The sequence below is a fragment of the Miniopterus natalensis genome, chromosome 12, assembly GCF_054644295.1.
Source record: "Miniopterus natalensis isolate mMinNat1 chromosome 12, mMinNat1.hap1, whole genome shotgun sequence".
Lineage (NCBI taxonomy): Eukaryota > Metazoa > Chordata > Mammalia > Chiroptera > Miniopteridae > Miniopterus > Miniopterus natalensis.
Window position 1 is genome coordinate 9,323,048 of NC_142092.1, and position 13,449 is coordinate 9,336,496.

Sequence of the window (13,449 nt, forward strand, 5' to 3'; positions counted from 1 at the left end):
CTTGCTCAGGTATGCACTCCTGGAAACGGATGGAGCCCCTGAAGTACTAGCCGCCCTTCAAGTGTTTACGTGGTGCTTTATGGACGCCCTGGAAAAAGAAAACCACCAGGTTCGTTATACTGCATGTAGTTTTCATTCCCCCAAAGGAAAGAGGCTGCTCAGAGGATGTGGCTAATCACCAGAAAGGAGACTTGACTTTCAGTGATTCTGACAGGCTGTTTTGCTCACAAAGAAAGCTTCCAAATGTATGCTCCAGCGAAGGTAAAACTTTTAATCGAGAGTAATCAAAACAGTTCCCGTCTGCCCTGTGCCTAGTACCCAGAAGCGTTTGTCCACTGTATGTCAGAGAACTCCGTCCTGCCCGCCCTGGAAGGTGAATTTTCCAGGCCCAGACCAGCGTATGCATTCTGGCGTCTATGTGGCATGTGCTAAGAAGGAAATGCCATGTATTACAAAGCAACACTGAGCATTAATTATTTGAGTCTCCATGCCTTTGAGAGACCCAAATAAATGCGAGTTGGATTCCAGGAGAGAAAGGAGGTAATGAGAACAGTAAGGGAAGATTTGAGTAATTGTAGAGGAGGAGCCAGGAATGGCAGAGACTAAGGGGTGGGCGTTGGACACCAGTGAGCAAGAAGCCAGGCCAGGCTCCATCGACAGAGGCCAGGCAGCGCTGGCAAGGACGGCCGACCAGTTCGAGTGACCCTGCAGACAGGAACCTTTCTACCAGAGGGCTCTCGCCTTGGGCGTTTTAACTAACCTGTACTTGCGTGTGGTGTTCTGCCTGTCCCGGTGCCCGGGCCCACTGCAGCTCCCCGTGAGCCCGGTCACGGGCCCCATGCTACCTTCAGCACTGACTTGGAACAGTGCGGTGATGCTCAGCTCTGCTAACGTCCCATCACCTCTACACCCAAGAGCCGCTCAGGATTATCGTTGTTTAAGGCAACGAGAAGTATTTATGATGTGTTTTTTCCCATCGTCTCTTTCCCCGTTAGCTAGACTGTAGCAAACTGCGTTATCATTGGTACCCGTCCTGGAATTCAGGAGAGCCTGCTGAAAGGCACTGACTGGCTGGCCCTTACGTATTTTAAGGCATGACTATACCTTTTACCCTCCCCTGTACATCTTTCTCTTCCCAATTAGGAGCCGACGGCTAGAAAACCTCTCCCTCGACTCCTGGAACACACCTAGGTTAGGGTGGAGGACCTGGTGAGAGGAGTATTGTTCTTTAGTGTTTGCTTGAGTCTCGTTTTCTTATCAGCTTTGTTCCTTCTGAGTGTTGCCTTTGGGCACTACGGATTTGGACTCGATTTGCAATTGCTTTTAATTTATTTTTATTTTTATTTTCTCTATTGTTATTGAGGTATAATTGACATATTCTGTTAATTTCAGGTGTGCAATATAATGGTTCAGTATTTATATTGTGAGAAGATCTCCACAGTAAGTCAGTTGTTATTTTTCAACAAGCACAATTACAAATTTTCTTTTCTTGTGAGGAGAACTTTTAAGATCTACAGTCTTAGCAATTTTTAAATATGCAATACAGTACAATAAGCTGTATATTACATCTGTACATTACATCCCCATGAATTATTTTATAGCTGAAAGTTTATACCTTTTTACTCCCTTTACTGGTTTCACCCACTCCCTATCCCCACCGCTAATCAACCACCGGTCTGTTCTCTGTGTCTATGAGCTTAGTAGGTCTTCCTCCCCCTCCCCCTTCTCCCCTTCCCTTCCTTCCTTTAAATTGCACATATAAGTGAAATCATATATAGTATTTGTCTTTCTCCATCTGACTTATTTCACTTAGAGTAATACCCTTGAGATTCATCCATGTTGTCACAAATGGCAGGATTTCTTCTTTTAAAAAATTTTTTTCAAATGTTTTTATTGATTTTTAGAGAGAGAGGAAGGGAGGGGATAGAGAGATAGAAACATTGATGAGAGAGAAACATCATCGATCTGCGGCCTCCTGCACATCCCCTACCAGGGATTGAGCCCGCAACCCGGGCATATGCCCTGACTGGAATCAGTTCGCGACCTCCAGGTTCATGGGTCAACACTCAACCACTGAGCCACACCGGCTGGGCAGGATTTCATTTTTAATGGCTGAGTAATATTCCACACACACCCCCCACTTTTCCTTTATCCATTCATCCATTGATGGAAACTTCAGTTGTTTGCATATCTTAGATATTATAGATGATGCTGCAGTGGACATGGGGGATGCTTATGTCTTTTTGAATTAGTGTTTTCATTTTTGTCAGATAAATACCCAGGAGTGGGATTGCTAGATCATATGGTAGTTGCATTTTTAACTCTTTAAGGACCCTCCATACTGTTTTCCATAGAGGCTGCACCAATTTCCATCCCCACTGATAGCGTGTAAGGGCTCCCTTTTCTCAACATCCTTGCCAGCATTTGCTGTTTCTAGTCTTTTTGATAATAGCCATTCTTACAGGTGTGCGGGGATATCTCATTGTGGTTTTGATTTGCATTTCCCTGATGACTGATGATGTTGAGCTTCTTTTCTTGTACCTGTTGGCATCTGCATATCTTTGGAAAAATTTCTATTCAGTAACTCTGCCATTTTTTTTTTATCAGATTGTTTGAGGGTTTTTTTTGCTATTGAGTTATGAGTTCTTTGGATACTTTGGATGCTTGCCAGATATATGATTTGCAGATATTTTCTCCTATTCCGTAGGCTGCCTTTGCATTTTGTTAATGGTGTAGAAGCATTTTAGTTTGATGTAGTCCCACGTGGTTAGTTTTGCTTTTGTTCCCTTTGCTTCTGGAGCCAGAGCTATTTTGAGTTAATGTTTACATATAGTGTAATATAGTCGTCCAGCTTCCTTCATTTCCATGTGGCTGCTCAATTTTCCCATCACCACTTATTGAAGAGACTGTCCTTTCCCCATTACATACTCTTGGCTCCTTTGTTGTCACTTAATTGACCATGTATGTGTGGGCTTATGTCTGGGATCTCGATTCTGTTACACTGCTCCACGTGTCTGTTTTTATTCCAGTTCCATACTGTGGTGATCGCTATAGCTTTGCAATAAAGTTTGAAATCAGGGAGCATGATAACTCCAGCTTTGCTGTTTCTTTCTCAAGATTGCTTTGACTATTTAGGGTCTTTTGTGGTTCCATACAAATTTTAAGATTGTTTGTTCTACTTTTGCCACTTTTAGTTTAGAATAGCGCCCTGACTAGGCTACATGGATCTGATGGTGCCAGACACAGGCTGGGTCCTAATGGAAGGCAGGGCAGGGGTCCAAAAAGACAGGAATTCATCACCCTCATCTTCGGCTCAGAATAGGAGGACAGTGGCCTCTGACCTTTGCAGATGGCTTCATATACGTATATTATATCATTTCTCTTCCTAGGGCTGTTCCCGATTTTCTGCCTTTCTAATTGATAGCCATTCCCATCACCGATCCCCTGCCTTCCTAAGCGCCCATTTTAGGTGAATCATGGTCCTCGATGCATAATGTCCAATGTCCTGTTTGTTCCATGCATTGCCCTCTTTTGTTTCTGTGCTCCATTCATTCATCTGTGTTTTCACTCTTCATAAAATGAGCGTCCGTGCACCTGACATCCACACAGGACCTGGACTGAGGAGTCGCTCAGCTCTGTCCGTCTGCTCCTCCTCGGTCCTGGCGCCCTGCCCGCGCCCCTTAGGTAACCACTGTCTTGAATTTACGTTCATCATTCCTCTGCTTTTCCCGAAAAGAGTCTGATCACATATGTATGATTTCATAAACCTTTTTTCTTTGCTTGTGCTTGTTTTTGTACTTTATAAAACAGCCAGCATGCAAGAGCAGTTACTGTCTGCAGTCTTCTGAGCTTTGCTTTCTTCGCTCAGCTTATTGCCGAGATGGCTCTGGGAGGCCTGGGGCCGGACGGGTGTTGCTGGGTGGGGCTCCACGGGAAAGTGCCACAGTGTAGCCGGGCATTTGTTTTCTTCCACACACAAGTGCTGCTCTGAACACTTGGATGTGTACTTAGGAGTGGAGGTGCTGGTTATTAGGAATGCGGAGGTTCTGCTCCTTGTAGCTACTATCAAATCGCTTTCATTACCCTCCTCCCCAGCACTTTATAAGAAATCCCATTAACCCACATTCTTTCCCATTGTTGGAAATGTGTACGTCACTGCTTCTCATTCCCTTTCTATCCTTTCCTCTCACCCTGTGTTACTTGGAGAGCGCAGTGCAGCCCCATCAGTGTGCCCAGTCCAACTGGCAGGCAAGCCTAAGGCTGTGAGGACAAGCCACCTTTTCTGCACTTGCAGAATAGCTCAGTACAAACAGAATCAGTTCAGACTCTTGTTCTGGTACTGGCAGGACCTCATAATGTACTAGACTAAATCTCCCGCACTTAAAAATTATAAACTGTGGGGAAATATTTTTAAGAATGATTTGAAGGTCCTGGAGAGTAACCAGAAAAGCAGATAGAAACTGGAGGGGATTCAGCCCTTGGAAAAGGAAACTCCATGGGCTGTTCTCATTTTTTTCCTGAGGGGTGGGAGTGGGGCTGAGTGGGGTCAGGGGGTGACCAGAACTCAAGGTACAGTCTGATTGACTTGAGGTGTAAAAAGGAAGAGCTGTGGACTGTCAGAGGAACAAAAAGACTGGAGAGAAGAAACTAATATCAAAAGATAGACCTAAACCCAAACGTACCTACAAGTACGTTAGTTACAAAAGTTAAGTGAAAATTATAAAGTAGTAAAAAGGCAAATAGTTCAGCCTGAATGAAAAACCAAGACCCAACTATTTCTTGTTTCAAGAGACCTGTTCTAATGCTAAAGACACCGATTAAAGCAAAAGGAAGGAAAGAGATATGTTACGATTTCAAATATTAAATTAAGCACGAGAAGCTGGCATGGCTGTACTAGTGGCAAACCGACTAGACTTCAGGACGAGGGGTGTGACCAGAGGTAAGAGGACATTTTATAACAGCACGACCGCCAGGAGAAACACCAGTTATAAACGGATATGTGCCCAGGAACAGCGTTCAGAGGCGGGCGAAGCAAAAACTGGCAGACGCACACAGAGAAACAGATAAATCCTGTCACACACAAAAATACTCAGGATTAAATTTAACAAAAGGTGGGTAAGACCTATACACAGAAAACTACCAAATGTTGCTGAGAGAAAGAAAACTTAAATATATGAAGAGAGAAACCGTATTCGTGAATGTTAAGATGCTTGCTTTCCCCAATTCGATCTCTTATTTCAATGCGATCCCAGTCAAAATCCCAGCAGGCGTTTTAAAACAGAAATTGAGAGGCTGATTTTATATGGAACTGCAAAGGACCTGTAGTAGCCAGAAAAATTTTGGAAAAAAGCAAAAAAAAAAAAAAAAGGCGAGGACTTACACTACCTGAATTCAAGACTCGAAGCTACAGTGAAGACGGGGAGGCGTTGGCGAAGGGACAGACACAGGTCAGTGGGCAGAGTGGAGCCCAGAGGCAGGCCCGTGCAGGCACGGTCAGTGGGTTTTTGACAGACACGAGGCGGTTCAACAGAGAAAGGGACGTTTTCAGCAAATAGTGTCGAAACAGCTCCTAGAACAAAACGGGGGGAATGTGGTTATTTTTGTTTTGCTTTTTGGTGTCAGGGTAACCTAAGATTTCTTAGAAGGGGTGCAGAAGAGCTCTGAGAAAAGTGAGTAAATTAGATATTATAAAACATGGGCAAGTGAGATACACTGTTCATTGATAGACATCATTAAAATGGAAAAGCTGGGAGCAGATATTTTCCGTATGGACTCTGACAGAGGACTCGTCCAGGGTGCATGAATCTTTCTCACAGCTTCATAAGGAACAACTCAGTTTTCAAAAACGGACAGAAGACTTGAATGTACACTTCAGAAAAGATCTATACGTTGGCAACATTGACACGAAAGTTGTTCAACATCCTTCGCCATCAGGAAATGAACGGCAGAGCCAGGGTGAGGTGGCATTTCACACGCCCTGGGACGGCCAGCGGGGACGGGATCGGTTGCGATGGCGCGTGCCCGGCGTGCGTGGCAGCTGGAGCTTTCATAAACGGCTGAGGGGACACACTGTGGCTGTCGGAACGCCGCCGGGCATCCTTAGGAACCTGACGGCACCCGCTCTGGGGCCCAGTGATTCCACTCCTGCAGTGTTTACCCATAGAGGGGCAGCGCTCTGCACAAAAAGACATAAATGTGAATGTGGTTGCAACTTTATTCATAGTAGTTCCAAACTGGAAACAACCCAGGTGCCCGGCAGCAGGAAAATGGATACACAGGTCATGGTATATTCTTACAAGCAATAAAAATATAATGAACTACGTACACACAGCAACGTGGATGAGTCTCAAAGAGACATGTTGAGCCAAGGAAGCCAGACACAAAAGAATATACATTCTTAGGATTCTGTTTATATGAAATTCAAGAGGAAGCCAAACGAATAGCTCTCATCAAAATCTCAGCGCTGGTTTCGAGGGTGGAGGGATTGACAGCCACACGGGGGCTGTTGGGGGTGACAGAAATGCCATGTCTCAGTTGGAGTGGTGGTCACGTGGGGTTCACACGTTTACCAAAGGTTATCAGGCTACCCCTAAAGCCCATGCGCGTCACTGTCTCCAGGCTTCATCTCAGCGTTTTACAGAAGTGTGAAGGCTCTGTGCCTCCCAGGGTGGAGGCGGCTGTGGCCCTGGGGCACCAGTGTCCTGGTGGTGGGAGGACCACCTCACCACTGCCGTGGAGAGTCTTGCTTGAATAGTAGAATGATGTGTATAATTAGGTCCACATGAAGTAAAGAACCGATTTAAACATATCAGAAGCGTAATTTTTTCTTAAGTCCAGAAGATTTCTTTAAAAGATTCATTTTTTGAAAATATATTTATAAGATCACTGGAAGCATCTTTTTAAGAATTTTTAAAAATATATGTTTTTATTGATTTCAGAGAGAGGAACGGAGAAGGAGAGAGAGAGAAATATCAATGATGAGAGAGTCATTGATCAGCTGCCTCCTGCCCTGCATGTGCCCTGGCCGGGAATCACCCTGCGTGTGCCCTGGCCAGGAATCACCCTGCGTGTGCCCTGGCCAGGAATCACCCTGCGTGCGCCCTGGCCGGGAATCACCCTGCGTGTGCCCTGGCCAGGAATTGAACCGTGATCTGGTTCAATGTGGTTCAGAAGTCGATGCTCAGCTGCTGAGCCACACTGGCCAGACACATCTTCTTTTTTTCTTTTTCTTTTTTTTTTTGAATAAAGGAAAACATTCTGACCATGTTAGTACTGGTGGGTCCTGTTTGGGCACAGGATGCAAGCTTTTATGTTTCCTTAACACCCCTTCCAATCCTGATGTTTGTTCAGTTTTCAATTTTTAATCTATTGCAGCTGAAGTTTGCACTCAAGACCTACTTTCCTTATGCTTCTCCATCTCTGGTCATGGTGCTGCTCCAACACCCAGAAGGTACGTGGCGGTTGACTGCGCCGCGTGAAATGGCGTCTGGGGAAGAGCCTGACACATCTAACCCTTCCTCCCACCCAGGTGCCGCCTGTAAAACAAGGAGAGGGGGTCGGTCCTCTCGACACCCCTTCGAGCTCTCAGGGTCTCTCATTCTGTGGGTTTTGATATGACAATTTGCTTGACTTCCCAGTTAGGATCATTTACCAAAAGAAAGAAACAGAAAAAGGGAAAAAAGGCCTCTTGTTAAGTTTTGATAGTCTGCCCCGGATACCACAGGTCCTCTGGTGCCAGCCAGGTCCACCTGGATGCCAGGAACAGGCTACGACTTGGCCGAGTTAGAATAAAACAGTGCATTTATTTGTGTTTCATTCTTTCTACTCCATGCCCCTTGTTGGAAAAGAAAAGATAAAAGGATGAACGAAGCCAAGGAAGTTTCGGGGACATTTCTGCTACCCAGGCCAGGGGAAGGCTTTGGAAGGAATTCGGGAGGCGTGAGACCAGCCTCTCCGGCCTCCCCGGCCAGCCTCCCAGAGGCCTCGCCAGTGGGGAAGCGATGGTTCTGTCCTTAGTTCAGCTGGTGCTGACCATCAGCGTGCCTGTGAGCTCCTGTTTAGGCCACATTTCAGAAGCAGAGAATGGAGCCTGAGACCTGAGGGAGAGGTAGCAAAGACCAGCGCAGACTGCCGGGCGGGCGGCCTCCTTCCCGACGTGGGAGGCAGAGCACGGGGGGGCCAAGGAGCCAACAGCACGTCCTTTTTATACCTTTTTTTATTTTCTTTTTGCCTTTTGCCTGAAACTTGGGTAAGTAGATTCATTTAAGGACAGTAGGTGATTCAGAGTTTCACATTTTATAGAACCTGAATTCCTCTTCGTTTCTTCTAAAACACATAGATTCTCATCTAAGGTGACCCTTCTGACTCTGTCTTCTCAGATTCTGTCTTCTCTGCTCAACAGTTTTGTGAAATTTAACCTGTGGGAACACGATAGGATAACTTCAATAACAAGATGGAAAAGTCGATGATTCACTTTCCAGGGCTGCACCTCATAGCTCAAGTCAGATTACCAAAGCCTAAGGTCAGCCTGTGTGAGCAGCTGAGTGAGCTCGGGGAGAAGTACTGGAGTTGTTCATTTTTAAGTTGGAAATCTGTAAACAGTGGGCCCCGGCTGCTCCCCCTTGCCTTGGCGTTGATTGTCCTAGATTTACGTCCAGAGTAAAGAAACTCAAGCAGAAGTAAAAGAACCTCCTGTGCTGGTTTCTAGAAAACTTTTCTGCATATTTTAGAAAAAACGGGGTTATATTCACAAACTGAACTGTTCTTAATAGTAGATAGAATCTTCTACCCATCAGAAATTGATTTTGTGCCCACTGTAAAATCCTATGGGCCATAAAAGATGGATCACTTATGAGCCCTGACTCCCTAGGAGCTATAAGTAGAGGGGGACATAAAGCAAGTATCTAAACAACTAATACAAAGAAGAGAATGAAAATACTGTCCAGCGCTGCACATCAGGAGTGTGGGAGTTCAGAGGAGGGAGGGAGAGAATATATGATCTTTCATCTGTAACATTCATGGAGTAGCAGTGGTTACTCTGTTACTCCCGTTACCCTCCTGTGTATTTAATTATAGAATCTATCACTACATGCAGATATGTAACCTTTTTCAGATGTTATTTCAAACTGCAGATACATACATACTAGCTGTGTTTAAAATTACAGGATAATTGTGAAACCAGGAAAACTAACTCAAGAAACGGCATTTGTTTGTGTGATACGCATGTATTTTTTCCTGGCCTTTTCTTTCCTATAAACCCGTAATCATTCTGAATTCATCACAAGCACAGAAAAACAGTTGGGCAGCCCAGTCCTAGTTCCTTTTGACTGTTTTGTTAGTCTCCACGTATTTTGAAATCACAAATTGTTAGCAGTAGAAAAAAAAAGCCTGGGCATCTGCAGCAGAACACTTCTGGATCCTGGGGCACTGCTCATGCAGTCTTTGCAGACTCCCATGTGCCTGAGTTTGGCCCCTGGAGTACAGTTTGTGTAACACAAACGGGTCTTTCTCCCCAGGCCTGAAAGATGGGTGCTTCCTGGGACCAGTGGGAGAGCGGTGGGGTGGGTTCCATTGACCAGGAAAAAGATGGCCCTTCCCCCGAACTCTTCCAACCTTAGCTGCAGGGGACTCCTACCTAGTAGGTTTGACTTTTCTTCCGTTCCTCTCTGCTCTCTTTCCACCCACAGATATCCCACAGGGACTGAGGCACCAGCCACTGAGACGTATTTCTGAAATGCTCAGAGAAACAGTGGAAGACGAGACTCACGGGTAAGCACACGCTGATGACTCCCAGGTCTGCCTCACGCAGGGTCTCTCCAGATCCTTCCCTTCCCTTCAGCAGGGCTGATGGAAAGGCAGGATTGGTCTGGGACCATCCCCAAACAGCAAGCACACTGCTGAGTGAGACGCGGGGGACGCAGAACTGTGTGGCATGCCTGTGTGAATACCTCGCACAGCGTTACATTTTGAAATATGCAAGCATAACAGTAAAGAAGATAGATCCTAGAGAAAAAGCAGTGCCCACATACTGCAAACCCCCAGCCATGCAGAAGGAGAAGGTGCCTCTCTGGTCCTCTGCTCTTCTTCTGTTTTCTTCCTAAGGGAGGAAACTTCCCCCTCTTTGCATTAAGTATTTAATTTAAAATTTAAAAATCCTGTCTAACATTATGATGATAGTAAGTACCTTCTGAGATGTGCCATTTTCCTACCACATCCACATTTAGGCTTTAAGTTCTCAGTAAATAACACCCTTCAGCTTCCTCTTAAGTCCCTTGTGTTTAAAGTGGAAGTATTTCATTCATTGTCTGTAGTAGCCTACAAGACTACCTTTATTGGCTCCTTTGCCAGTTTTCCCTCTTGAAATTCTCTGTGACCTATCACTGAGCATCACAGGTGACGAGCAGTGCTCCAGTCGTGCTCATGGTCACTCCCGGGAGCCAGTCGCTCCCTTCTGCCCTCCACCAAGACCCTAATGGCAGAAGAGATTAGTGGCTGAGTAGGGATCAGAGTTGGCCGTACTAGTGGCCTGCCACCCTGGCAGCCCCACGGCACCCTTGCTGGTTGCCTCTGCTGAAGAGCAGAACCTAGATCCAAAACCTAACCAGGGTCTGCCTTACCTAGACGTGGGGTCCACCTGCAGGGAGGCATCTTTGAGCAGGTTGGCGTTTTCTCAGCCCACATGAGACTACGTCTCACACAGTTACTGGTAGAAGAGAGGGGGGATAACAGGGCTGCCTCGGCAATGCAGGCCTGGAACCCTGATCCTAGCATGATGCCCCTCGGGGAGCGGGAGAGCCCTGCTGCTCAGCTCAGCTCGGCTCGCTGCCCAGGAGGTCTGCAGGAAGAGTCCTGGGGCCTCTTCGTTGCTTCTGGGCATCATAACCCAGCCCTCCATTCACAGGACCCAGGGAGCGTCCGCTCTCCCTCTGAGATAGTGAAGCTGCTCTTCCTTCCTCTCCATTGTCTGCGAGCTGAATTTTTAACGTTTTATCCATCAGCTGTCCTCAGAGAGGCCTTGGACCAGAGGAGTGCAGTAACCAGGGGGACAGGGCGAGGCCAGTGCTTAGCTCTTGCTTGGGGCTTCCAGGGCCCAGCAGGGGAGCAGGGGCCCAGCTCCAGCGGAGAGAGCACTGTGGGGGGCCGAACCTCCTGCCCCAGGGCTTCCCCCTTGGAAGGAAAGTTCTGGTCTGTGCTCTCAGGCCACTCCTGCTGCATGTTTTCCAGGGGAGATGTTAGCCCACTGACACTGTCACTGTAAAATTGTGGGTCCCCACCTTGAGCTGATTCTACCCTTTAAACAACTGTTGCAATGCCAAGTTCTCGGTGTGATAAAGGACAGCCTCACCAGACTGTAACTTTTCAGCTGCTATGTACATGTACTGACAGGAAAGAGTACAGTGTACAGTTCACTAAAACTCATAATCGCCGGCATTTCGGCCAGAACCTTGTGTTTTTTGAGAAAAGAATTAGCACGTTTCTGCCTGTGGCCCTTCTGCCATCTGTGCTGGCCCCAGGGAGCCCCTCGCTTCTGGCTCCGGAGCCCCTGGGAGGCTGCTGGGCTGGGCGCCCTGCTCTCCGCAGCAGCCCTGTTCATCTTGCATCATTCCTGCTGGTCGTGGGCCAGAACCTTCCCTTCCCAGAGGTCTGGACTCACTCAGGGTTCCTGGATGTGACGGTTTGTCTGGTGTTCTTGGGGCAGGGGCTTTCCTTTGAAGGCCCTGTGATGGGCTCCAAGTGCCCCGTGAGCTGCTTTTCTGAGGCTAACTTGCACTCCTGTGTATTTCAGTGATGAGAACAATCTACGCCAGCCGTCCACAAACAGTACAGTTGCTTAAGAACCAAAAGGGAAAGAAATCACGCTGCCTGGCTGCCATGTGCTCTGGTTTCGTTCCAGGTCCTCCGGAGGCCCCTTGGGGAGCTGGTTTCTGTTCATTCACTTTGGAGGATGGGCTGATATGGTGGCTGAGCAGTTACTGATGTCGGAAGCCGACCCCCCTGAGGCCTTGCTGTGGCTCTTGGCGTTCAGCTGCAGCCCACGTGACGGGAGTCAGCAGAGAGCACAGGCCGTGGTGGGTGGCGGTGCACAGTGTGGGTGGTGGTCAGGGTCAGGCTCTCCTGGGCGGGAAGGATCCTACGGGAAAGGGGCCCCGGGGTGGGTCTGGCTTTCACTAACCCCCAGGTACCTAAGCGCTGAGTGCTCCCAGTTCCTGTGGTAGCGCGTGGATGTTACGTGGAGGAGGGGTTGTGTGCGGGATGGTGGTCAGAGATGTTTTCCTGTGTTCCCAGAGTTGACTGGAGACCACATGCTGCCCCTCTGCTCTCCTGGAAGCACCAAGGAGATAAGGTGCAGCCCTCAGTCCCCAGGTCATTCTCTCTGTTCTTGCTCAGCTGCCTGGCCTCCCTCCCTCGCAGCCACGCCTGGCCTGGAGGATGCCTTGCAGAGTCTCCGCTCCTCTGAGGAGCTCTGTCCTCTCTCTGACCAGCCGCCTGGCTGTGTCTGCTTCCGTCTGGACTCACTGCTTTCTTGGATCAGTCAACGGGTCCTCACATTACTGGCTTTGTTTAGAATTCTTACTAAAGTAATCACATGATATTAACCACTTTGCTTCTGAAAAGGGACGTGGTCATTTCCTAAATAACAGAGCCGCTAAATGCAGGCTTGGCTAACTGTCTGCGGCCACAACAGTGGTTATTTTATGTGGAATATAATAATCACAGGAAGCAGTGCTTTGATTAAAGGCATTGGCACCTCCCTTGCAAACATTTGTTGGTTTTTAAAACTTCAACTGCCAGTGCTTTTTGCTGCTTTTAATAATTAAAGGGAGCAGGTTTCTTTAGGCAGAGAGCAAGCAGCTCTGTGTGTGCGAGCAAAGCAGAGACCAGGCCAGATAGGTTTGGTGTTTTACTTGGTTAAAGGCTTGCATGGCAGTTGGAAGGAAAGGGTTTGGGATTTTAAAAAGTTGAAATTTGGTGATAATATATTTTGGATAAAAAATAGAACACTATTTAGAAATTGACACAATCCACATATGTATTCAAGGATTGCTATCTGATTAGAAAGAACACCTATTATTTCTTCCCTCTTAAAATATCACATTAAGGAAAATTTTATGTTTTCATCATCTTATTTTTAATAATAACTATAACGCATGAAGTGTTATTGATTTCTAAAGCCCTTTTATATATACTTTGTACTTTGTTCTGTATAAGCTAAGTTGTTAGGTTATGTGTCAAATTCCATGTTGATCATAGAAACTTGACAGATTCACTTTCCTTTTTAATTTATTTTTTATTGTTGACATTATTATAGATGTCCCACTTCCTCCTCCCATTTTCCACACAGCCCCACCCTGCCCCAGGCCTTCACCACAGTGTTGTCTGTGTCCATGGGTTATGCATATGTGCATATTCATTCTCTGTTTAATCTCTCCCCACCCACCCCCGCCTCCC

General features: G+C 46.8%; 1 protein-coding gene across 7 annotated transcripts in view; it reads left to right on the forward strand.

The window, feature by feature from the left end:
* The window catches only part of FANCC (FA complementation group C), a 222,828-nt gene that overhangs the window by 198,174 nt on the left and 11,205 nt on the right, over nucleotides 1-13,449 (forward strand). For all 7 annotated transcript variants that reach the window (XM_087822607.1, XM_087822608.1, XM_087822612.1 and 4 more), the window contains 4 exons: nucleotides 10-109; nucleotides 7,375-7,450; nucleotides 9,687-9,768; nucleotides 11,894-12,068. In XM_087822607.1, the coding sequence (XP_087678733.1) occupies nucleotides 10-109; nucleotides 7,375-7,450; nucleotides 9,687-9,768; nucleotides 11,894-12,068 (433 nt within the window). The remainder of the gene's footprint in view (nucleotides 1-9; nucleotides 110-7,374; nucleotides 7,451-9,686; nucleotides 9,769-11,893; nucleotides 12,069-13,449) is intronic.